The sequence below is a fragment of the Salvelinus alpinus genome, chromosome 34 (genome assembly GCF_045679555.1).
Source record: "Salvelinus alpinus chromosome 34, SLU_Salpinus.1, whole genome shotgun sequence".
NCBI classification, from domain to species: Eukaryota; Metazoa; Chordata; class Actinopteri; order Salmoniformes; family Salmonidae; genus Salvelinus; species Salvelinus alpinus.
In genome coordinates, this window is record NC_092119.1 from 21,856,843 (window position 1) to 21,884,572 (window position 27,730).

General features: G+C 41.4%; 1 protein-coding gene across 7 annotated transcripts in view; it reads right to left on the bottom strand.

The window, feature by feature from the left end:
* The window catches only part of LOC139563695 (ral GTPase-activating protein subunit alpha-1-like), a 119,351-nt gene extending 92,422 nt beyond the window's left edge, over positions 1–26,929 (bottom strand). For all 7 annotated transcript variants that reach the window (XR_011672621.1, XM_071382558.1, XM_071382555.1 and 4 more), the window contains exons 1-3: positions 26,515–26,929; positions 1,854–1,964; positions 1,661–1,710 (exon numbers count right to left, since the gene is read on the bottom strand). Coding sequence is in view for 6 of the 7 variants with exons in the window: in XM_071382558.1 (XP_071238659.1) it covers positions 1,661–1,710; positions 1,854–1,964; positions 26,515–26,620 (267 nt within the window). In the remaining variant the exon portion in view is untranslated. The remainder of the gene's footprint in view (positions 1–1,660; positions 1,711–1,853; positions 1,965–26,514) is intronic.
* Positions 26,930–27,730: the final 801 nt, after the last annotated feature.

Here is a 27,730-nt window from a genome sequence, read left to right on the forward strand (position 1 = left end):
GTCTGATGAGACAAAAATAGAGCTTTTTGGTCTAAACTCCACTCGCCGTGTTTGGAAGAAGAAGAAGGATGAGTACAACCCCAAGAACACCATCCCAACCGTGAAGCATGGAGGTGGAAACATCATTCTTTGGGGATGCTTTTCTGCAAAGGGGACAGGACGACTGCACCGTATTGAGGGGAGGATGGATGGGGCCATGTATCGCGAGATCTTGGCCAACAACCTCCTTCCCTCAGTAAGAGCATTGAAGATGGGTCGTAGCTGGGTCTTCCAGCATGACAACGACCCGAAACACACAGCCAGGGCAACTAAGGAGTGGCTCCGTAAGAAGCATCTCATGGTCCTGGAGTGGCCTAGCCAGTCTCCAGATCTGAACCCAATAGAAAATCTTTGGAGGGAGCTGAAAGTCCGTATTGCCCAGCGACAGCCCCGAAACCTGAAGGATCTGGAGAAGGTCTGTATGGAGGAGTGGGCCAAAATCCCTGCTGCAGTGTGTACAAACCTGGTCAAGAACTACAGGAAACGTAGGATCTCTGTAATTGCAAACAAAGGTTTCTGTACCAAATATTAAGTTCTGCTTTTCTGATGTATCAAATACTTATGTCATGCAATAAAATGCAAATTAATTACTTAAAAATCATACAATGTGATTTTCTGTATTTTTGTTTTAGATTCCGTCTCTCACAGTTGAAGTGTACCTATGATAAAAATGACAGACCTCTACATGCTTTGTAAGTAGGAAAACCTGCAAAATCGGCAGTGTATCAAATACTTGTTCTCCCCACTGTATATCATCAGCCGAGTGGTAGAAGTCTCTGACTCCATACGAAGAAGACCATGAGGCAACAAGGGACAGGTGAGGTGAAGACACCTTTCCAGGGAAATCTTTGAAAGGAAGACTAGTGAGACTAGTTTGACTAATCTCACACATTTCAACACCTGCAACGACTTAATCCATGTCACCTCGTCTGACACACAAGGAGAGGAAAGGCAGTTCTCTCAGGGAAACTTTTTAAATATCACTGGCCTTAGATGTGAGGTCAACTGCAGCAGGAGGACTAGGCCCTACCTGTAAGGAGACTATGAAGATGTAATGCCACATAACTCATTCACACCCATGTGAACTGGTAAAAGGCCACTAGCTGTTTGGCAAACAGACACCCATTTTTTTTTTTTTTTTGACCTAGACAGTGAGCCTCTCAGCTCACTGTCTAGGTCTATAAATATGACACAAGACAAGACAATGCCTACAGTATGTGTGTGTGCATGTTGGCAGGATCATTTTGATCCTTGTAATCTAAATGGAACATTTTGCCACGGTCTTCAGGCCTCACTGAGCCTTGCCTCCAGTCCATTCCAATACCCTCCCGTGGGTGGTCACCAGGCACACGCCTGTATGCGTGTGTGTGTGCGTGTGCGTGCTGGGGGATATTTCACACATGGGGATTGAGGAGTTGTCAAGCAAACACATAGAAAGAAGCACTCCACTTTCTGATTTACAGTAGCCTACACATTAACCTGCTTGGGGGGAAATGTTAGGCCAACTCTCTGTTACACCTACTCCATTCTGCTTTCTATGCATTCAGAATCCATCCCTCTCAAAATAATTGGGACACTCATTTAAAACAACTCCTCAATATTGCAGAAGTAACGGTCTTACCTCGAATATGAAAAGAATGGAGTCAAGTTCTTCCCTTTGTGATTTGTGACCTGCAAAGAGAAGAGAATGTGAGGAAGTGTCTGAAACAATACCAGTGTCACCATGACTAGCGACTGTAAAACATCCTGTAATAATAATGTGAAAATAATATTCACGCCAACCAACCAGACTATTCTCAAACTTTTATTCTCACCTTTTTGTTTGAGACTGACTTCAATGATAACAAAGTTCTCAAAGAACACATAGTAGATGTGAGAGTAGTACTGGTCAAAGAAATGCTTCAGGTCCCCCGACTCTGCATTTTCTGCAGAGAAAGAAAGAGAAGAGAGAGATAGAAAGAAAGAGAGGAGAGAAAGAGGAGAGAGGAGAAAGATGTACTGTTAATCACACAGCAATGCAAACAAGCAGACATAATGATTCAGAGTTAAGGCTGCTATCTGAGAAGAATAATCAATGTCATACAGGCTTTGAATGCCCTGGATTTCAACTACACTTACAATGACTAGGGGCCAGGAGGTTTTCCTGGTCAGGTCACACGAAAGCTACAGTAAAGCCTGGAGGTTATAACTGAACTTCAAAGACTCAGTCACTGCTCAACTGCAGTCATTTCCCCACCTGTTATCATTCACCAAAGAGCTACTATGAATAGCTTGGAGGGGCTATTCATAGAAATAGAATGAATAGAATGGGCTTGGAAGCTCTAACTCTGGCAATTAGACTGGTAAACGTTTGGGTTGCAACAATTTCCATGGTATACTGAACAAAAATATAAAATCAACAAATTCAAAGATTTGACTGAGTTACAGTTCATAGAAGGAAATCAGTCAATTTCTGGGATCAGCTCATGAAAAATGGGACCAACACTTTACAAGGCCTGCATACTTTCCAGACGTCACACATGAGCATGCTCTAGATCGACGAGTATGAAACGTGTTACAGTTGCCACAACTTCGCACAGCCATTGAAGAGGAGTGTGACATCATTCCACAATCAACAGCCTTATCCCCTCTATGCGAAGGAGATGTGTCATGCTGCATGAGGCAAATGGTGGTCACACCAGATACTAACTGGTTTTCTGGTCCACGCCCCAACCTTCTTTATAAGGTATCTGTGACCAACAGATGCAAATCTGTATTCCCAGTCATGTCAAATCCATAGACTAGGGCCTAATTAATTAATTTAAATTGACTGACTTCCTTACATGAACTATAATGCAGTAAAATCTTTGAAATTGTTGCATGTTGCGTTTATATTTTTGTTCAGTGTAGCTTTAAAACAGTTTTCTCTCTCTCTCAGACACATGAAAAAATTTGTAGAATTGCAGGAAAATTGTTTCAAAACTGTAAAATTCAGGCCTCCCGACGGTCTAACGGCACTGCATCGCAGTGGTAGAGGCGTCACTACAGACCCGGGTTCGATCCCAGTCTGCATAACAACCGGCCGTGATCGGGAGTCCCATAGGGCGGGTTAGGGGAGGGTTTGGCCGGGGGGGCTTTACTTGGCTCATCGCGCTCTAGCAACTCCTTGTGGCGGGCCAGGTAACTGCAGGCTGACTTCGGTAGTCAGTTGAACGGCGTTTCCTTCGACACATTGGTGCGGCTGGCTTCCGGGATAAGCGGGCGGGTGTTAAGAAGCACGGTTTGGGCGGGTCATGTTTTGGAGGACGCATGACTCGACCTTTGCCTCCCGAGCACATTTGGGAATTGCAGCAATGAAACTAGATTGGAATTCTCCAACCCATGGTAAAATGCTTCAAACAGCAGGAAACTGTTTTAAGATGGTCATACCAATAATCATTTAGACATTTTATTTAGAATTTTAGGTATAAAAAAATATATACACATTTTAAACATTGAATTTGGTTTTACTCCTATTAGCCCATAGAAACACATTGAATAACAGATTCATACATGGAAAAAATGTCAAAAAATACATAAAAAGGAAGTTAGTTTTTAAGAAAGATGAGGAAATAATAAAAAAAAATGTTTTACCCATATTTAACCCCTTTTTTCCCGGCTCTATACTACTTCCATATAATTTTTTTTTACTGGTACACGGGCTACCTTCAAACGAGTCTTGTGAGCGTTCTAGACCAAAACCGACAAGTACGTATTCGTGAGTCTCACCTTTCCATAGAGAGGTCAGGTAGCCTAGTGGTTAGAGCCTAGGGCCAGTATCCGAAAGGTTGATGGATCGAATCCCCGAGCTGAAAAGGTAAAAATCTGTCGTTCTGACCCTGGGCAAGGCAGTTAACCCACTGTTCCCCAGGCGCCAAAGACGTGGATGTCAATTATGGCAGCACCTCTCGTTCAGAGGGGTTGGGTTAAATGCGGAAGATGCATTCAGTTGTACAACTGACTAGGTATCCCCCTTTCCCCATTAGTGTGTAGCCAAAACTGTTCGGACGCTACAGACAGAAGTTGCCAGATGGTACTGACAAGTCCCGTGTGGGTTGTAGAGCAAAACGGAGAATACCATTGTGTCCGTGAGAGTCTCATCTTTCCATAGAGAGGTCATAATAGTTTGCCAAAAGGTTCGGACACTACAGCTGTAGCTCTGCCACCTTCAACTGCAGATGTGGAAGGCAGACATTGGCGGATGCGGTGGATTGAGACGCAGCCCATACTAAAAGCATATCTCTAGCTTAAGGGGTCTACAGACAATACGCCGACAGAGTGCAGTGCTGCAATGTAATTTTTCATCACAAAAGTCACGGCTCCTTGTAATACACGCAGTCATTCAACGCAGTTTTTTTGAGACCGACATGTCATTCCTTGCAAAGACAGTATTGAGTGAGTTTTCTGCAAGCTTGCTTTTTTGTGCTTTTATTTCGAGATTTGCTAAGCACAATTATGTCTATGTCCAGTTTTGAGGAGTGCCTGTGCAAGCTGGTGAGAACACGAGAATCTTTACAACCCTTCAATGAGGTCGTATTCCGACAAGCACGCAAAAAAACAACAGCTGGAGGGAGAACTCACGAAATTTGAACAGGGATACTGATATCAAAGAAACATGAAGAAAGATTCGGGACCAGTATGTTTGCAATCTGAAAAGGGTGAGGAGACTAGGAGTGGGGCTGCCACTAGGGTGTCCCCCCCACCGATTGTCTGACAACTGGATTGGCTTTGTGTTAACGTGAAACATTCTCAGATAGACACCAATATGCCAGATACAGTGTGTACTCGTCATTGTGTGTGTTTGTGATCTTATGTTTCATAGACCTAGTTAGAACATGTGAAATCAGATCTTTTCTGTCTAGAAGAAATTGTGACTGGGGAATATTCCGTGCCTGTGTAGTCAAATTATAATTATTAACAGGCTAGTTCAAACATCTGAAAACAGACAGTGTGTGTGCTAATTAAATTGAGATGTTCATGAATTCAGTTATTTTGGGTAAACATTTTAACTCAAAAGGAGCCCATGGAGATGTTTTAAGATTGCATGCATTGTATTATAATGTATTTTTGCCATCTGCTTGTAGATTTTGGAAGGTAGGGGTGTTTTGGACAGCTCAGAGACAGAGCAGAGCCCTGAGGGTCCATTGATTCATCTCCTCCTGGGCCCCTTTCCCCAACGCCTGGCCCTTCTCACCAACACTCAATGCACCATCCAGGTGCACCGTTGCCCTCTGCCCTGCAACTCCATCAACCTCCGCCCCATCTCCCCACCCAGGTCCAATGGCCGGAAGAGGAAGACAGCTGAGGATCATTTTGGACACTGACATTATGCAGCAGATGGACGACTTAAAGAAACTGAGTTACAGAAACGGAACAAAAGGCTGTCTACGACGTCATGGTACAATGGATTGTGTCTAATCCTGCTGATCAATGTCTCCCGTTTCTCAGGGACATGATGTGTGTCTGCTCCGTCCGCTCTCCAGTGAGACAGAGCCCTCTGTCTCACCCCAGAAACTGTTGTGTTTTTTTTTTTTATTGACTTATTTCCTCATTCACATGTTACTGGTGGTTACTTTGTGTCTTTTCTCTTATTTCCCCTTTCATCACTTTTCACATGTGTATTACATTGTACTACATATCACTATTTTCCTCTTGTGATAGTAAATATCTACTAAGGTCTGCAAATGTATTTGCCTGGTTATTACTGTTTTCAATCAATCAGTCACTCAGTAAACTTGTACTTCTTTGTACATGAGCTATGTAGATGAGGTTAATGTCTTGGGGGGTCTTTATTGTCTACAGCTGGACACTCACCCATGTACCATAGCAGGACGGACTCCATTGAAAGACAACTACATGACCATGTACAACCTTGTTATGTAGATGATGTTAATGTCTTGAGGGTCTATCCCTATTGTCTTCAGCTAGACAGTCAGTCTCAACCATGTACCATAGCAGGAAAGTATTAAATCAAATCAAATCAAATTTTATTTGTCACATACACATGGTTAGCAGATGTTAATGCGAGTGTAGCGAAATGCTTGTGCTTCTAGTTCCGACAATGCAGTAATAACCAACAAGTAATCTAACCTAACAATTCCACAACTACTACCTTATACACACAAGTGTAAAGGGATAAAGAATATGTACATAAAGATATATGAATGAGTGATGGTACAGAACGGCATAGGCAAGATGCAGTAGATGGTATAGAGTACAGTATATACATATGAGATGAGTAATGTAGGGTATGTAAACATAAAGTGGCATAGTTTAAAGTGGCTAGTGATACATGTATTACATAAAGATGGCAAGATGCAGTAGATGATATAAAGTACAGTATATACATATACATATGAGATGAGTAATGTAGGGTATGTAAACATTATATTAAGTGGCATTGTTTAAAGTGGCTAGTGGTACATTTTTACATAATTTCCATCAATTCCCATTATTAAAGTGGCTGGAGTTGAGTCAGTATGTTGGCAGCGGCCACTAAATGTTAGTGGTGGCTGTTTAACAGTCTGATGGCCTTGAGATAGAAGCTGTTTTTCAGTCTCTCGGTCCCTGCTTTGATGCACCTGTACTGACCTCGCCTTCTGGATGATAGCGGGGTGAACAGGCAGTGGCTTGGGTGGTTGTTGTCCTTGATGATCTTTATGGCCTTCCTGTGACATCGGGTGGTGTAGGTGTCCTGGAGGGCAGGTAGTTTGCCCCCGGTGATGCGTTGTGCAGACCACACTACCCTCTGGAGAGCCTTACGGTTGTGGGCGGAGCAGTTGCCGTACCAGGCGGTGATACAGCCCGACAGGATGCTCTCGATTGTGCATCTGTAGAAGTTTGTGAGTGCTTTTGGTGACAAGCCGAATTTCTTCAGCCTCCTGAGGTTGAAGAGGCGCTGCTGCGCCTTCTTCACAACGCTGTCTGTGTGGGTGGACCAATTCAGTTTGTCCGTGATGTGTACACCGAGGAACTTAAAACGTTCCACCTTCTCCACTACTGTCCCGTCGATGTGGATAGGGGGGTGCTCCCTCTGCTGTTTCCTGAAGTCCACAATCATCTCCTTTGTTTTGTTGACATTGAGTGTGAGGTTATTTTCCTGACACCATATTAGATGAAAGGCCACTACACATGACACAAGGTTAGGTAAATGTCTTAAGGGTCTAGCCTCCAAAATATATGAAAAACTAAAACAAGGATGAAGTGACTGTCATGGTGGTACTTTGTGAGAAAAACAGCTAAATCCAAACAGAAAAACCAAGCGTGTAGGCCCACATCATAAACAGACATCGAAGAAAACGTATGTGTGGACATGTTTTCCAAAGCACACTCCAACGTTTACATGTTTCTTCGGTCCAGGAAACTGTCTCCACTCTCCTGTACGCAGGTCCCCAGTGGTTGTGGAGTGATGACTGTGTTGTCAATGATTAGTGTATGTGGTGCAAAGCTAATTGTGTAGGGCCATGCAGGCCTCCACAATGGTCTCTGGGGCAACATCAACATCTTGCAGCAAGGATCCCAAAGCAGTTCTCTGAAATTCGTATAGCTTGAGTGGAGGTAGTTGTAGATCTTCTTGGTGTCATCAAGGCCAGAAGAACCTTTGAATAAAATAAGCATTTCCATTAGTATTGAACAGGAACATGAAGGTTATGAAATATGTACTGTAACAACTGTGTAGCATATGCTTTGGACATAGGCCCCTATTCTCTTACTAAGATGCCTGTTCACTTTTATGCATATCATTTCAATGTCTATATTGATATAATTTTCACATCCTATGTATATAGTCACATGTATTTAGCGTATCTTACCCGGATATGGTTCCATCAGGTTTACCCTCAGATGGAAGGCCTCGTATCCCACGAAGACATACAGGCTCAGTGTTTGGGTCCCCAAAACAGCTGGCCTGCAATGAGTTGGGAGCCAAACTTGCTTTGTGAGAAGATTCCCGCATCTCGCTCCCGACCATACGCGCCCACGGCGATGACGATGAAGTGGTAACCTTGCATCGCAGACTGCCGTCAGGACCATTTGAGAAAAGCCCTTGTAGTTGTAGTCCTCCCTGCCTGAGTTTGCCGAAGCTCGGATCCAATAATGTTATCCGCACAAAACGGATAATTTAAATGATCCCCAAAATCCCTGGAGATTTCTGCCCATTTTACAGCAATTGAAATTCAAAAAGAGACATGCTTGCTTCTGCTCCTGTGGCTAAAAAGGAGTGTTGTAAAGCACATAACACCAGACTAGGCTAACAAGTAGCTAGCTAGTATTTGTAAACAGGCATTACACCGGATCGGAAGGTCAAATGTTGTCACTAACTAGAGTCAAAAAGAGTGCCTCGGCCCCTCTTGCTTGGTAAGCTACTCTGGCTCCCAAGCCCCTAGCGGTTATACACTACACAAGGCGGACTTCCTCTCTGCATGGAACACAACGAAAAGAGTCTGCTGCCCCCCAAAAAACGACTCCACCCATGTGCACACACAGAGCGGAGATTGTAGCCGTCTCTAAACAGCCAGATTTATATAGGGATTTTCTTATTATGCTAATTAGATTTCCACAGGGGCACTGACATCAACTCTAGTGGGTTAAAAGAGCAAAGAAATCTCTGCGTCCCCCTTACGCTAACTTTGCCACCGCTACTGGAAAAAATCAGAGGGGAAACACTGCACACACACACACAGATAATAGTTGTTGAATTAGCCTTGAGGGTCTGCTGCCCAGAGCCCACCATATTCATTTACACACTAATCAGCCTGGGAGGGTCTTGTGAAGGACACCGCCAGGATAGTGTTGAGAAGCCTGCCAGAGGGAAAACAGAACAGGAAAAGACAGGCACATGGAAGCATGCATGTCTTCCTATCTTGTCCAGTCTCCCTGAAGCCTGGAGAATCTCAGGGAAGAGGCTTTTAAATCCCGTGACATCATTTAGGCAGCTCCTGTAATCCTGAACAGAGTAGTGGTCGACCGATTAAATCGGAATGGCCGATTAATTAGGGCCGATTTCAAGTTTTCGTAACAATCGGAAATCGGTAATTTGGACCCCAATTTTTTTTTTTACACCTTTATTTAACTAGGCAAGTCAGTTAAGAACACATTCTTATTTTCAATGACGGCCTAGGAACGGTGGGTTAACTGCTTTGTTCAGGGGCAGAATGACAGATTTTTACCTTGTCAGCTCAGGGATTCAATCTTGCAACCTTACGGTTAACTAGTCCAACGCTCTAACCACCTGCCTCACGAGGAGCCCGCCTGTTATGCGAATGCAGTAAGAAGCCAAGGTAAGTTGCTAGCTAGCATTAAACTTATCTTATAAAAAACTATCAATCAATCAATCATAATCACTAGTTATAACTACACATGGTTGATGATATTACTAGTTTATCTAGCGTGTCCTGCGTTGCATATAATCGATGCAGTGCGCATTAGCGAAAAAGGACTGTCGTTGCTCCAACGTGTACCTAACCATAAACATCAATTCCTTTCTTAAAATCAATACACAGAAGTATATATTTTTAAACCTGCATATTTAGCTAAAAGAAATCCAGGTTAGCAGGCAATATTAACCAGGTGAAATTGTGTCACTTCTCTTGCGTTCATTGCACGCAGAGTCAGGGTATATGCAACAGTTTGGGCCGCCTGGCTCATTGCGAACTAATTTGCCAGAATTCTACGTAATTATGACATAACATTGAAGGTTGTGCAATGTAACAGGAATATTTAGACTGATGGATCCCACCCGTTAGATAAAATACGGAACGGTTCCGTATTTCACTGAAAGAATAAATGTTTTGTTTTCGAGATGATAGTTTCCGGATTCGACCATATTAATGACCTACGGCTCGTATTTCTGTGTGTTATTATGTTATAATTAAGTCTATGATTTGATATTTGATAGAGCAGTCTGACTGAGCGATGGTAGGCAGCAGCATGCTCGTAAGCATTCATTCAAACAGCACTTTTGTGCGTTTGCCAGCAGCTCTTCGCAGTTCTTCAAGCATTGCGCTGTTTATGACTTCAAGCCTATCAACTCCTGAGATTAAGCTGGTGTAACCGATGTGAAATGGCTAGCTAGTTAGCGGGGTGCGCGCTAATAGCGTTTAAAACATCACCCGCTCTGAGACTTGGAGTGGTTGTTCCCCTTGCTTTGCATGGGTAACGCTGCTTCGAGGGTGGCTGTTGTCGATGTGTTCCTGGTTCGAGCCCAGGTAGGAGCGAGGAGAGGGACGGAAGCTATACTGTTACACTGGCAATACTAAAGTGCCTATAATAACATCCAATAGTCAAAGGTATATGAAATACAAATCGTATAGAGCGAAATAGTCCTATAATTCCTATAATAACTACAACCTAAAACTTCTTACCTGGGAATATTGAAGACTCATGTTAAAAGGAACCACCAGCTTTCATATGTTCTCATGTTCTGAGCAAGGAACTTAACGTTAGCTTTTTTACATGGCACATATTGCACTTTTACTTTCTTCTCCAACACTTTGTTTTTGCATTATTTAAACCAAATTGAACATGTTTCATTATTTATTTGAGGCTAAATTGATATTATTGATGTATTATATTAAGTTAAAATAAGTGTTCATTCAGTATTGTTGTAATTGTCATTATTACAAATATAAATAAAATAAAAATCGGTATCGGCTTTTTTGGTCCTCCAATAATCGGTATCGGCGTTGAAAAATCATAATCGGTCGACCTCTAAAAGGTACTAACTAATCCTAACTAATTTTGACATGGCTTGGCTGAAGAACTACACTTGTCAACAGGTAATATTAATATCTGCCAAACAGTACACACACACATCCAAAGAATCCTAAAACAGAACACCTCTTTCATAATCCAGCTTCCTCAGTTTGCCCAGTTAAGGGCCAGCCCAGAACTGCTCTCTCCTAAACAATAGCCTAGCTCGGGGAATGGGGGCATGTTCTTGTTGACTTACTCTGCTGAGATAGCAGCAAGCCAAGCAGCAGTATTGCAGTTCAAAAATAGAACACAAGAGTCTCTTTATCAGAAAGAGGCAGCATGCATCTGAAATGGCACCCTATATACAGTGCCGTGAAAAAGTATTTGCCCCCTTTCTGATTTTCTCTATTTTTACACATTTGATACGGAATGTTATCAGATATTCAACCAAAACCTAATATTAGATAAAGGGAACCTGAGCTAAAAAATGTATACTTATTTTATTTATGCAAATCCCAATTACACTGTGTGAAAAATAATTGCCCCCTTACACATAACTGGTTGTGCCACCTTCAGCTGTAATGACTGCAACTAAATGCTTCCTGTAGTTGTTGATGCTTCCAGTCTCTCACATCGCTGTGGAGGAATTTTGGTTCACTCTTGTATGCAGAACTGCTTTAACTCTGCAAGATTTGCGGGTTTTTAAGCATGACCTGCTTGTTTCAAGTCCTGCCACAACATCTCAATTAGGACTTTGACTAGGCCATTTCAAAACATCAAATTTGTTGCTTTTTAATAATTTTCATGTAGGCTTGATTGTGTGTTTTGGATCATTGTCTGGTTGCATGACCCAGCTGCACTTCAGCTTACAGACAGATGGCCTGACATTCTCCTGTAGAATTATTTGATACAGAGCAAAATTCATGGTTCCTTCTATTAAGACAAGTTGTCCAGATCCTGAGGCAGCAAAGCATCCCCAAACCATCACACTACCACCACCATGCTTGATCGTTGGTATGAGGTTCTTACTGTGGAATGCAGTGTTTGGTTTTCGCCAGACTTAATGGGACCCATCTCATCCAAAAAGTTGAGTCAAGTTTGCCAAAAAGCACCTGGAAGCACCTGGATGATCATCAAGACTTTTGGAAGAATGTTTTATGGACAGATTAGTAAAAAGTATAACTTTTCGGACGACATGGGTCCCATAACGCCTGGCAAAAACCGAAATTGTAAAGCGTGTGTTTTTCCATATTTAGACACACCCTGTGTTTTAATAAAATCAACTATATGTACTGAGCTTGTCTGACACTTAATGAACGTTGTTTGATTCAATAATTAAGACACACAAATGACTCAAGAGGGAGCCATAGATCAAGATAGCCAAACTAGAAGAAAAATACCCAGCCCTCCTCCTCCCACTGCAGGCCTTCTCAGATCCTGCCTTTACACTCCTGAAGTTGCCGGTAATAGGCTACACCAGGCGTCGGCACCCTTTTCCATTTGGAGTGCCAATTTATATCTTACCATTTCTACCAATCTGCATATCAGTTATGATTTTCATATGCACATTTTTGTGCAACAGTTACATTTCATTTATAATAGTCATTGTAACTCAAAATCATTGTCATGTGGTTAATCTGAATTCAATCTAAAAGAAAATTATACAAATCTAAAAGTAACTTCTATTGCCAACTATGTAAAAACATCCTACATAAACCTAACAAATCAAAAAAATTGCGGCCTGCAGGTCAAAAATACCCTGATAAAAAAATACCCTAGAAATCCAATTGGCTGGGCATGGCTGTCTGCAACCAACTTGAAACATTGTATCAACTAATCAACTGTATCTGTCCTGAAGCTCCAGCTAGCAAACTTGCAACAACAATATTCTGGGCCCTGGGACAGACACAACTGTAGGCTATTTGTGCAAGAGATAAGAATTAAATCAGGTATTTTATGATTATTCCACTGGATTAGAGCATTTCATGTTTCCCTTTCATACCGACTGGTTATCGAAAGGGAGATAGCTGGAAATAATTGTAAAATACATTGAGTAACTATTGTCATTCTCAATGGATTCTAAAAACAGACTGTTTACTTGCTGTTTGATGTGATATTTGTAATCTTTCTTTCTTTTCTTTTTTAAGCTCCAAAACTCATTACTGGTGGTGAGATAAGACAATCAGAAATACTACCAGAGGTCCCCAAATGGACACATTTATAGGCGTACATTTGCACACAGGTCAGGTAGCCTAGGCCTACATTTATATGCAAAATCAGGTGCGTGTCCTTACTCAACATTGAAAGATGCGCTCCAAACAAAAGACAATGAATAAATTGACAAAACTCATGAATTGGAATGAAATAAACCAAAACGTTGGATGGTGAGCTCTGCAAACAACATGTCCACTCCAACAATGAGAACGGTACACGACTAATAATAATAATAATAATATATTGAATGCATTTACAGAAAGAAATTTGGTCGACCAACAGCCTATCGACCAGTCGACTAAATGGGGTAAGCCCTAGTCTGCTTTGTGTTTTCATTTTTGCTATGGAAAAAATACTGGGAAACTGGCCCTACTTTTTAACCCAAATATTTGGCCAAAAGTAGTGCGCTACATAGAGAATAGGGTCACATTTGGGAAGCAACCCTAGTGTGTGGAGAGGCTGGGCCTCTCCCTGGTCATGTTAACATGAAGACTGTAGTCAACAACACTGAATTCTGCCAAGTCTTTGTCTACAGCACATGATCACACTACTGTGATTGGGAACACTGACTGGGTCCAACCATACACATTGCCTGTATGAGTTGGTTCTTTTGACCTAGGTATGGGCATTGGTGCCATGGGCCATTTAAAGTTGTCGCCACTATTTCAATGTAATTTCCTGTCCTAGAGAGGAAATGCACCTTTAGGTTCCACCTATGAAGAATGACGAAGGCTACTTATACATGTACACGAATTGGGTGTGGGAATTTCCACAGAGTTGATAAACATCAACAAATAGGGCACTGACAGCTGTCAGTGTAGCTAGCTAGCATGTTAACTTTATCTAGCTAGCTTGCTATCCTGCTAACCTTATCGAGCTAGCTAATGTTAACTGTTGTTGCTGTTTTTTTTTACTATACTGTACTTTTTTTTACTATACTGTATACAAAAGATTAGCCAGCTGGTTCTATGGCTGGTTCCGGAGCTTGATTTATCAGAAGTATTGATTTAGGGAAAACGTATTTGAATTAGCCATCAATTGTCATCTCCTAAGTTTTGGCATGTTCCATAAATTGCAGCCACTTAGCCGCCTTAGAAAGAGTTACAAAGAATAATATGAAACTCCGGTAATATGGGTAACTATTGAAAGACAGTTAACAATATTCTCTCATAGTGAGAGAGCATCTGGCCATCGCGGTAGTGGCACAGGGCTACTCATTTCTCCTAAGTGGAGATTCTCTTTTCTCCCTCTCCCCATTTGAATTCCATGACGTCACTGTCACTTGTCCACTCAAGCTTAACATTGGAGTGTGGTGTCAGGAAAATAATCTCACACTCAACGTCAACAAAACAAAGGAGATGATCGTAGACTTCCGGAAACAGCAGAGGGAGCACCCCCCTATCTACATCGACGGGACAGTAGTGGAGAGGGTAGTAAGTTTTATGTTCCTCGGTGTACACATCACGGACAAACTGAATTGGTCCACCCACACAGACCGCGTGGTGAAGAAGGTGCAGCAGCGCCTCTTCAACCTCAGGAGGCTGAAGAAATTCGGCTTGTCACCAAAAGCACTCACAAACTTTTACAGATGCACAATCGAGCGCATCCTGTCGGGCTGTATCACCGGCTGGTACGGCAACTGCTCCGCCAACAACTGTAAGGCTCTCCAGAGGGTAGTGAGGTCTGCACAACGCATCGCCGGGGGCAAACTACATGCCCTCCAGGACACCTACACCACCCGATTTTCACAGGAAGGCCATAAAGATCATCAAGGACAACAACCACCCGAGCCACTGCCTGTTCACCCCGCTATCATCCAGAAGGCGAGGTCAGTACAGGTGCATCAAAGCAGGGACCGAGAGACTGAAAAACAGCTTCTATCTCAAGGCCATCAGACTGTTAAACAGCCACCACTAACATTGAGTGGCTGCTGCCAACATACTGACTCAACTCCAGCCACTTTAATAATGTAAACATTTATGAAAAATGTATCACTAGCCACTTTAAACAATGCCACTTCATATACTGTTTACATACCCTACATTACTCATCTCATATGTATATACTGTATTCGATACCATCTACTGCATCTTGCCTATGCTGTTCTGTACCATCACTCATTCATATATTTTTATGTACATATTCTTCATTCCTTTACACTTGTGTGTATTAGGTAGTTGTTGTGAAATTGTTAGGTTAGATTACTCGTTGGTTATTACTGCATTGTCGGAACTAGAAGCACAAGCATTTCGCTACACTCGCATTAACATCTGCTAACCATGTGTATTTGACAAATAACATTTGATTTGATCTACAAGACCATAGTGCTTGCCTACGGAGCAGCAATAGGAACTGCCCCTCCCTACCTTCAAGCTATGCTCAAACCCTATACCCCAACCCAAGTACTCCATTCTGCCACCTCTAGTCTCTTGGCCGTCCCACACCTACAGGAGGCCAGCTCCCACTCAGCCCAGTACAAGATCTTCTCTTTCCTGGCACCCTAATGGTGGAACCAGCTTCCCCCTGAAGCTAGGACAGCAGAGTTCCTGACCATTTTCTGAAATCATCTGAAACCCTACCTCTTCAAAGAGTATCTTAAATAATCCCACAGCACCCCCCCCCCTCGCATCCCCTTCTCACCTAGACACCCCCCCAAAAAGTATATATTTTTTAACTAAGTGTCTGCTAAATGACTAAAAATGTGAAATGTAAATATGTGTTTTTCTACATTTCCATGGACACGGTGCAACCTTTGGTAGGTAGGCTGCTGGCAGACTTTGGCTGCAGTACAGCAAAACCAAGTCAGTGAAATGATAGGCTACAATCAGGGATAACACAAAAGACATACATCTATAAATTCTTTGAATTTTCTTTCGCGAGTGCCTTTTCATTATCTGGATAGACTAACATTACACCAATCAAAGCAGTGGAGCGTGTAGTGAAGCAAAACTTTAGCGGTCAAAACCATTCATTTTGGTGAAACGGGGGAAGCGAGTTGTTTCAATAAAAAAATAAAATCATTTATTTAACTTATTGTACATAAATTCTTATGTACAATAACGGCCTACCCCGGCCAAACCCGGACAACGCTGGGCCAATTGTACGCCACCCTATGGGACTCCCAATCACGGCTGAATGTGCTACAGCCTGGATTCGACCCAGGGACTGTAGTGACGCTTCTTGCACTGAGATTCAGTGCCTTAGACCACTGTGTCCATGTGTGCGTGTGTGAACTATTTAACTGTACTAGAATGCTTAAAAGGCCGCTAAATTTTTTTATATCGGTATCGTTTTTTGGCAAGGAAAATATTGGATATCGGTATCGGCCAAATATGTCATATCGGTGCATGCCTAATATGTACCCACTGATTCTTGAAGAATATAACTTATAAACGCCTCATGAGGTTAGTTCAACAATCATACCCTATCAGAACCCAAAATATAAGTTTGTTCCACTCCAAGGTTTGTAAAAAGAAAATGTACAAACACCATGTAGCTTCAAAACATGGTTAAAACTAGGGATGCACCGATATGACATTTTTGGCTGATACTGATATTCGATATTTTCCTTGCCAAAAAGAACAATACCGATAATAACAATTTTAAGCATTCTTGTACAGTTTTAAGCATTCTTATACAGTTAAATAGTTACACACACACAAATGACCAAAATGTTATTTTGTTGGCATTTATGTATGCCCCCATTACCAGTGAAACATAATCAAAACCTATTTCTTTCACTTAATTGCTGTGCTGTTTCGTTGTTCATTTGTTCAGTCTCAACCAGGATTTCATCATACACGTCAAGCAGTGGAGTTTCAGCTCTGTCTGTCCGTGGCCTCTCTTCCTTGGTGTGCACTGTCGCTGTGTCCATTTCCATCTTGTCCAGCTGTGTCTAACATTTCCTGTAAACCTTGTTTCTTGTCTGCATCAAAGTAGTGGTCCTTGTACCTAGCATTGAGCATAGTGGCGCCACAGTAAAGAGGCTCATAGAGAATGCCACCGAATCGCTTGTTCACAGCCTCTTGTAGAGTACTTTTGCAAGTTTTAACCCCACGGTATGTGTCGGCAGTTCTGTTGAGCAGGCGTTTCAATGCCATGACAGAGGGTATCACGTCTGCTGCAGACGCAGTTGGGATTATTTCTCAGTCAGTTGTTCGAAAGGAGCTAGGAGTGTGTTCATGTTTCCAAGTTTCAAACATGTTCTCAAATGCCATTGAAATGGCAGCAGCGGTATGAGAACAGCACATTCTTGAGCATGCAATACGGCTTTCCTCAGTACGAAATCCTCGTCGACCCACTGTGTTGTCAGACTCAGCATGCTCATGGGGCGGACAGCGCTGGTCCAAATGTCAGTCGTGAAGCTAATAGCAGTGACACCCATAGCAAGTAGCTCATAGATGTGCGTTTCAACAATACTGTGTAACTCCGGTAGGGCAACATTTGAAAAATAGCACCTACTTGGTAGAGTGTACCGGAGCTCGAGGTGCTCGACCAGTCGACAAAAGCCAACATCATCCACGACAGAGAACGGTTGATTGTTAAGGGCAATGAATTTCATTATCTTTGCGTTAATGGATTTCGCCTTTGACTTGTCTCGCTGAAATGTTCTTACTCTTTCAAATGACTGTTCGACTTCGACTTGGTTAGTTGTTGGAAGTGTGTGATTTGTATTTTTCTGCTTTTGTTCTGTGTAGCTCTGCGTCATTACTAGAGGTCGACTGATTATGATTTTTCAACGCCGATACCGATTATTGAAAGACCAAAAAAAGCCGATACCGATTAATCGACCGATTTAAAAAATATATATATTTGTAATAATGACAATTACAACAATACTGAATGAACACTATTATTTTAACTTAATATAATACATAAATAAAAATCTGTTTAGTCTCAAATAAATAATGAAACATGTTCAATTTGGTTTAAATAATGCAAAAACACAGTGTTGGAGAAGTAAAAGTGCAATATGTGCCGTGTAAAAAAGCTAACGTTTAAGTTCCTTGCTGAGAACATGAGAACATATGAAAGCTGGTGGTTCCTTTTAACATGAGTCTTCAATATTCCCAGTTAAGAAGTTTTAGGTTGTAGTTATTATAGGACTATTTCTCTCTATACCATTTGTATTTCATATACCTTTGACTATTGGATGTTCTTATAGGCACTATAGTATTGCCAGCCTAATCTTGGGAGTTGATAGGCTTGAAGTCATAAACAGCACTGTGGCAAACGCAGGAAAGTGCTGTTTGAATGAATGCCTACCACCGCTCAGTCAGACTGCTCTATCAAATATCAAATCATATACTTAATTATAACATAATAACACACAGAAATACGAGCCTTAGGTCATTAATATGGTCAAATCCGGAAACTATCATTTCGAAAACAAAACGTTTATTCTTTCAGTGAAATACGGAACCGTTTATCGAAATATTGCTGTTACATTGCACAACCTTCAATGTTACCTCATAATTATGTAAAATTCTGTCAAATTAATTACGGTCTTTGTTAGGAACAAATGGTCTTCACACAGTTCGCAACGAGCCAGGCGGCCCAAACTGCTGCATATACCCTGACTCTGCTTGCACAGAATGCAAGAGAAGTGACACAATTTCCCTAGTTAATATTGCCTGCTAACATGAATTTCTTTTAACTAAATAAACTAGTAATATCATCAACCATGTGTAGTTAACTAGTGATTATGTGAAGATTGATTGTTTTTTATAAGATTAGTTTAATGCTAGCTAGCAACTTACCGTGGCTCCTTGCTGCACTCGTCCAAAAATGCCGATTACCCATTGTTATGAAAACTTGAAATCGGCCATGCCAATTTAAATCGGTCGACCTCTAGTCATTACGTCATCTACCTACGTTATATAGGTATGCATGTCAGCATTGACACCGGTGTTAAACTAGACATCGGAGCGATGCCGATGTTGGCATTTTTAGCTAATATCGGTTGATTCTGATATGCTTACCGATATATCGCGCATCCCTAGTTAAAACTATAATTTTGATATCATGGATGGTCAATCCTTGCATCCATAGCTCTGTCTATACATTTCAGAGTGATTACATTTCTCCAGCCCAATCTCTCAGCTTTTTACTAAACCAGGGTGGGAAGGCAGCTTTGTTATTGTTTCTACTGTTGATTGCCACTTTAAATGGGTAACTACACTAAAAAAAAGAAATCGCCAAGCCCTGCCCTGTCACTCAAGGAGAGAGAGCACTAGCTTGCTGTTCACTAGTGATGGAAAGTTCGGTTCTTTTTTCTCACTCAGATCTTTAACTCATTCAGTCAAAAGAACAAATCTTTCGACTCATTTCGTTCATTTGAGTCAGTAATGCCTAGAGCACGCAGGAACTCCCTATTGGCAAACTATGATTTGAAAACTTAAGAGTCATAATTCTACAAGCCTTTCGTTCACCATAAGCAGAGAGAGGAAGACGCGAAGCGAGAGGTTTTACTCTGTCCAAAATAAGCCCAATGCGTTTCTATGGACTTATTTTGGACCTAAGCTTGACGCCTGCCTTCCCACCTTTGGGACAACAATTCCCATTGTTCGGACGGAGACATGAGCATCTCGTCATTATATACACACTGGTGGAAAGAGTAAAATTAAAGATACCTTAATAGAAAATCACTTAAGTAAAAGTGAGTCACCCAGTAAAATACTGGTTTGAAATATCAAAAGTAAATGTAATTGCTAAAATGTACTTTAGTATCAAAAGTAAAAGTAGAAATAATTTCTAATTCCTTATATTAAGCAAGCCAGACGGCACTATTTTCTTGTTTTCTTTTATATATATTTAAGGATAGCCAGGGGCTCCCCAACACTCAGACATAATTTACAAATTACGGATGTGTTTAGTGAGTCCACCAGAGGCAGTAGGGATGACAAGGGATGTTCTCTTAAGTGTGTGAATTGGACCATTTTCCTGTCCTGCTAAGCATTCAAAATGTAACGAGTACTTTTGGGTGTCAGGGAAAATGTATGCAGTAAAAATTACAATATTTTCTTTAGGAATATAGTGAACTGGAAACCACATATCCTGAGGCTGCTTTTATGGTAGCTGGGGAATTTAACAAAGCAAATTTGAGGAAAAGGCTGCCGAAGTTCAATCAACACATCAACTGTAGTACTCGCGCTGCTAAAAACACTCAACCACTGCTACTCCAACTTCCGGGATGCCTGCAAGGCCCTCCCCCGCAGTCCTTTCAGCTAATCTGACCACGACTCCATTTTGCTCCTTCCTTCCTATAAGCAGGAGCTCAAAGAGGAAGTACCCGTCCTAAAGACTATTCAACGCTAGTCTGACCAATCAGAATCGATGCTTCAAGGTTGTTTTGATCACGCGGACTGGGATATGTTCCGGGTAGCTTCCGAGAATATTATAGACAAATATACTGATACAGTGACTGATTTTATCAGGAAATGTATAGGAGATGTTGTACCCACAGTGACTATTAAAACCTACCCTAACCAGAAACCGCAGCATTCGCACAAAACTGAAAGCGCGAACCACCGCATTTAACCATGGCAAAGTGACTGGGAATATGGCAGAATAACAACTAAAATGAACGAGTCACTCAGAAAAATTAAACATGACTCGAGTCAGTAAATAGACTCGTTCAAAAGGAACGAATCGTTTGCAAACTGCACATTACAACCTTTCACTCTGCATGGTCAGATGGATGCAACACATATTGGTTACATGCTACTTCCCACAAGTGTTCTATAATTACACTATTAGTTTGTGCTTCTTACTGTCTGCAAACTACTGTCTGCTAGTTTATCTTTTCTTAGCAAGTTGTTGCGAAAATAAATTGTGTTAGCCGCTAATGTTAATCGCTAGTTAGCTGGCTAGCTATCTTGCTAAATGTACTAAGAGTCAGAGCAAACATAGGCAGCTAGCTAATACAGCCTGGTACCAGAGCTGGTGTAGTCCTAGATAAGCATGTTGTTTGTGCAACGATATCTTCTAAGTAAAAAAAAAAATAGGCGAAGCATGAATATGTTAGCTAGCTAGACAGCTACATGAGCTAAGAAAACATGTAACGTTTCACCTGGAAACACTAACCAACACTTCAGTTTCTACCCTGTCAATAATTCCTCCCTGGCTTATTCATTTGTTGTCACGCCAAACAACAATGTATTCAAGATGCTGCCCACGATATTCCAAGTATAGCATTTGAATAATCATTAAATTTTTCATGATTCCAACAGGTTACGAATGAACTATGCCTAGATTTGTTGCCAATTTCATGCAGCCCTCTGTGGCACAGTGTGGAAATAATTTTTTTAATGTATAGATAATTATTTTTGTTTGGAGATGGATGAAACAGTATAAAACAATCAGAAAAGAAAGACCCACTTTTATTATTCAAAAACATAAAATACAGTCAAAAAAAATTAATATACACTGCTCAAAAAAATAAAGGGAACACTTAAACAACACAATGTAACTCCAAGTCAATCACACTTCTGTGAAATCAAACTGTCCACTTAGGAAGCAACACTGATTGACAATAAATTTCACATGCTGTTGTGCAAATGGAATAGACAAAAGGTGGAAATTATAGGCAATTAGCAAGACACCCCCAATAAAGGAGTGATTCTGCAGGTGGTGACCACAGACCACTTCTCAGTTCCTATGCTTCCTGGCTGATGTTTTGGTCACTTTGCAATGCTGGCGGTGCTCTCACACTAGTGGTAGCATGAGACGGAGTCTACAACCCACACAAGTGGCTCAGGTAGTGCAGCTCATCCAGGATGGCACATCAATGCGAGCTGTGGCAAGAAGGTTTGCTGTGTCTGTCAGCGTAGTGTCCAGAGCATGGAGGCGCTACCAGGAGACAGGCCAGTACATCAGGAGACGTGGAGGAGGCCGTAAGGAGGGCAACAACCCAGCAGCAGGACCGCTACCTCCGCCTTTGAGCAGGAGGAGCACTGCCAGAGCCCTGCAAAATGACCTCCAGCAGGCCACAAATGTGCATGTGTCAGCATATGGTCTCACAAGGGCTCTGAGGATCTCATCTCGGTACCTAATGGCAGTCAGGCTACCTCTGGCGAGCACATGGAGGGCTGTGCGGCCCCACAAAGAAATGCCACCCCACACCTTGTGTTGCATTGTGTTGTTTAAGTGTTCCCTTTATTTTTTTGAGCAGTGTATAATAATTTGATATTTTGGCTATATCGCCCAGCCTTATGAAGTGGGCAGTTCAAATGTCACCTCAAGGACAAATATATCATACTTTGACTAAAACAATAACTTGACTTAAATCGTTGTGCAACATCATGGGTATGCTCTGGCCATCGTCGTTCAGCTCAAAAAAGCGGATTTCTACCGGTGTGGGCATTTAAAGCTAAAGATGCATCCAGACCAGTGCCTGGCTCCAACACACCACACTTTGTCTACATCCCAAATGGCACCCTATTCCCTTTATAGTGCACTACTTTTGACCAAGCCCATTGCCTCTGGTCAACTGTAGTACACTATATAAGGAATAGGGTGCCATTTGGGACAAACATTATGGTAGTTCCATACACAACAGAACAACAACACATTCATTTAACGAAATAACGAACTTCCAGATATCCTAATAATCTCAAGAGCATTGGATAGTTATACACTAATTTTGGTAGCGTGATGTCTACTGATGTCTAGAGCTGCTCTCTGATAGGCTAATAGAATTAAGCAGCATCTGACTGTAAATAAAGGACAGGGTGTTGACTTGACGTCATCAACTTTTCATTCCCAAAGACACAGAGAGGCAGATATTGTTGTGAGTCAGTCTACCAATTGCCAGTTGCCACAATGTTTAGCCTACAGCTGCTTGAAATGATCCACATTTGACAATAACTAGATCCCCCACCCCTCTATTTGTACCTCTGCACATCAACTCAGTACTGGAAACCCTTGTCTCTATTATTATTATTATGTACAGTTGAAGTCGGAAGTTTACATACACTTAGGTTGGAGTCATTAAAACGTGTTTTTCAACCACTCCACAAATTTCTTGTTAACAAACTATAGTTTTGGCAAGTCGGTTAGGACATCTACTTTGTGCATGACACAAGTAATTTTTCCAACAATTGTTTACAGACAGAATATTTCACTTATCATTCACTGTATCACAATTCCAGTGGGTCAGAAGTTTACATACACTAAGTTGACTGTGCCTTTAAACAGCTTGGAAAATTCCAGAAAATTATGTCGACTTTAGAAGATTCTGATAGGCTAATTGACATAATTTGAGTCAATTTGAGGTGTACCTTTGGATGTATTTCAAGGCCTACCTTCAAGCTCAGTGCCTCTTTGCTTGACATCATGGGAAAATCAAAAGAAATCAGCCAGGACCTCCACAAAAAAATTGTAGACCTCCACAAGTCTGGTTCATCCTTGGGAGCAATTTCCAAACGCCTGAAGGTACCACGTTCATCTGTACAAACAATAGTATGCAAGTATAAACACCGTGGGACCACGCAGCTGTCATACCGCTCAGGAAGGAGACACGTTCTGTCTCCCAGAGAAGAACGTACTTTGGTGAGAAAAGTGCAAATCAATCCCAGAACAACAGCAAAGGACCTTGTGAAGATGCTGAAGAAAACAGGTACAAAATGATCTATATGCACAGTAAAACGAGTCCTATATTGACATAACCTGAAAGGCTGCTCATCAAGGAAGAAGCCACTGCTCCAAACCCACCATAAAAAGCCAGACTACAGTTTGCAACTGCACATGGGGACAAAGATTGTACTTTTTGGAGAAATGTCTTCTGGTCTGATGAAACAAAAATAGAACTGTTTGGCCATAATGACCATCGTTATGTTTGGAGAAAAAAGGGGGAGGCTTGCAAGCTGAAGAACACCATCCCAATCGTGAAGCACGGGGGTGGCAGCATGATGTTGTGGGGGTGCTTTGCTGCAGGAGGGACTGGTGCACTTCACAAAATAGATGGCATCATGAAAGAGGGAAAATTATGTGGATATATTGAAGCAACATCTCAAGACATCAGTCAGGAAGTTAAAGCTTGGTCGCAAATGGGTCTTCCAAATGGACAATGACCCCAAGCATACTTCCAAAGTTGTGGCAAAATGGCTTAAGGACAACAAAGTCAAAGTATTGGAGTGGTCATCACAAAGCCCTGACCTCAATCCCATAGAAAATTTGTGGGTAGAACTGAAAAAGTGTGTGCGCGCAAGGAGGCCTACAAACCTGACTCAGTTACCCCAGCTCTGTCAGAAGGTATGGGCCAAAATTCACAACTTATTGTGGAAAGCTTGTGGAAGGCTACCCGAAACGTTTGACTTAAACAATTTAAAGGCAATACTACCAAATGCTAATTGAGTGTATGTAAACTTCTGACCCACTGGGAATGTGATGAAAGAAAGAAATGCTGAAATAAATAATTCGCTCTACTATTATTCTGACATTTCACATTCTTAAAATAAAGTGGTGATCCTAACTGACCCAAGACAGGGAAATTTTACTCTGATTAATGTCAGGAATTGTCAAAAACTGGGTTTAAAATGTATTTGGCTAAGGTGTATGTAAACTTCTGACTTCAACTGCATGTTTTACTTTTATATTATTTCTCTCTGCATTATTGGGAAGGGCCCATAAGTAAGCATTTAACTGCCTGTTGTTTACAAAGAATACATTTGATTTTATGTTTTTCAATTGAAGATTATTTTTTTTAAAGGAGCCATGGATGTTGATTAAGCCATGGGAAACACTTACTGAGCTTAGGTTACACATCCCGTGTGGCGCATGCCTGAAGCTTGTTATCCGTTGCTCAGCTGCCATTACGGTCAGGCAGTGCCACACCACAGCCACACAACTCTCTACTAGGCCTGGCCTATATCCCCAACATGATTGTTATCTTGGGCCTGAAATTCCCCATGGAGTGAGCTGGCCACGGCACACCCATCCAATTTCCACAGAGCGCAGTTCCTAACCTACTCCCTGGCATACTGAAGCCACTCTAGGTGTACACCATGTGTGCAGCACTTTTGAAATAAAAGTAGCTTCTACAGTTAGCTAAGGCACAGCCATAAAATCATGTTTTTACACTGTCACAATTAGCCTATTTTTTGCTATACTAAAGTTATATTATTAGCTTATAGTTTTAAATGAATTAGCCTAGATTATTTTTTCAACAACCAATAAGACGAAATGCTAGGCTTAACACATCACATTTAAACACATTACATTATTATTACACAGTATGTGGCTATGCTGTTTCTCAGTAGCACACACACCTCTCCAACCTCATGCTGCATCCAAAACAACTGAGAACTCAGAAATATCAGACTTCATACAGTGCGTTCAAGACAGCTGGGAACTCTGTTCAAAACCAGATGGACCCTGTTTTTTTCAGTCACCCAAGTCGGAAACTCAGGCATCCTTCTAGAGCTCCGGCTTTCCAATCTGAACATCAATGATGTCATGATTTCCATTGTTTTTTTTTGTTGTCTTAAATGCTCCATCAGCTACTGGCACATATGCACAATGGGATGATGACAGTCTGTGTTCCTACACCAGTTGCTGTACTGGGGGACATTGGAAACAGGAAATTTGGTATGTGCCTTGAACACAATAGGGGAAATGGGTTCATGAGATGGAGCAACAATGTTTCACTCACAAGTCACAATGCCATGAAGTTTTTATGTTTTTCATAGCTTCTACAAATACAACAGAATTTAACCATCTCCAGTCCATTTCCTCTCAAGATCATATTTTTAAAGCCTTGGAACAGACCATGCAACAAGAGGGCTTTTGGCTTTAAACTCAGGACACTTTGATGAAACAGTAGGACTCTGTTCTCTCTAGGACTGACTTTCCTGACAAATCCCAAAGGAAGCCCCGGTTTACATCTTCTGTTTTTTCACAGGGTCCACCCAGTGCCGCCCACAGGCCCAATCCCATCCTCCAGACAGACTCCGTTTTGCAGGCAGTTCTTGATAAACTCCTCCAATTAGCTAATTGCCTGACATCTCAAATCTGTCTCTAGTATATGTTGCATCTTCAGTCCACAAATTGTGCAGAAGGCAAGACAGAGATAAATCACTGAAGACATATATTGACAAATGGGACGGTATATCATTCTTGGGACGTCCCTACCCATTGAAGTTGAAATGTAAAATGGTTAAAGTTCGGTTTAGGTTAAGCACGTCCCAAGGACCCCGGAAACACTGACCAAATCAAAACATGGTTGCCATCTCGAATTATTTGCAGAATAGAATAAACTAGATATGGACCAGCTTGAGCCACTGTGAATACAATCAGTATGCAACCAGCACATCAAATTCATTTTAAGCATTGCAATTATACAAACATGTTATAATGGCTAGCAACAACTGTATGCTTCCAATCCGTCCAGTGACGGAGTAGCAACAATTAGGCACGTTAGCTAGCTACTCCGCATCAAAAGCAGATCAAAGTCGCGAGCTCACTTCAGCTAGGATAGCTTTGGTTTAGCTGTAGCATCAAGCTATAACTAGTCCAGCAAGATAGCCGACAAAATGTCTAATTTCAACTTACCTATAACGATCCGCAGGTGTTTTAGGCGGGTCAGTACATCTTTTTTGGGATCCAACACTTTAGGTGTTGATTTTTTGACGTCCCCATGAGGCTTTTTTGAGAACATCCCGAAAGAAGGAGACGAACGAATCTGTGTAAGAGGCAGCAAGCCCCTGTTAATCTTCTTCAAAAGATTGCTAACCACAAGAGAGCTGGAGGTCCGTTATCGTTTGATTATGTACTGCGACCTAACAGCCTTCAAGGGCGATAACATGTATACAAATAAATTAAAATCGGCGAGAGGTGTGCATTTTGCAGATAAGAGTTTATGTAAAATGTTGCTAGCAATCCAAACAACACACCTCTCCCCAAAATCTCAAAACATGGCGGAGCTTGATATATGAAAAACAAGTTAATGGAAATCAGAGCAATTGAACGCTCCAGTCTGGTAGAATTTTTACAAATATATATTTTAATGTAGTGTCTGGTTTGATTCTTTGAAACATTTTAGATGACAGTCAGATCCTAATGAATGGCATGTTTCCCAAGCAAGCAAGCAATCTGGAATTTTCATTTCAAAGACCACTACTTGTGGGTGCACCATTTAATAAAAAATCAAGTTTCACATTCAATGGAAAAGTGAAAGTGCACTGTATTAGTCTACATTTATCATACTGTGTTCTGTGACTGTCAAACAAGAGGCAGAGTGAGAGGGGAGAAAGAGATAAACGTTTTGTGTGTGTAATGTTTACTCTGATAGTTTTTTCTTTGTTTTGTTTAATTCGCTTTGTTGGTTTTTGTCATTATTTTTATGTTTATTGTTTATTTCACTTGTTTTAGCAATCTAAACAAGTTTCCATGCCAATAAAGAAAACATTTATTTGCGGCACTACAGATGGCTATATCAGTTTGCTAATACAGGACAAGTGCGGGTACTTTTGTGTGAGAAAGAAATTATCATGATTTTTTAAATGTAACCTTTATTTAACTAGGCAAATCAGTTAAGAACAAATTATTATTTACAATGACAGCCAAGGAACAGTGGTTAACTGCCTTGTTCAGGGGCAGAATGACAGATTTTTACCTTGTCAGCTCAGGGATTCAATCTAGCAACCTTTCGGTTAGTGGCCCAACACTCTAACCACGAGGCTACCTGCCACTAGGCAAAATTCTTTAATATATATATATTTTTTTTTTTTGTATTATTATCAGGGCTGAGCACCCCTACTTCCCGCGA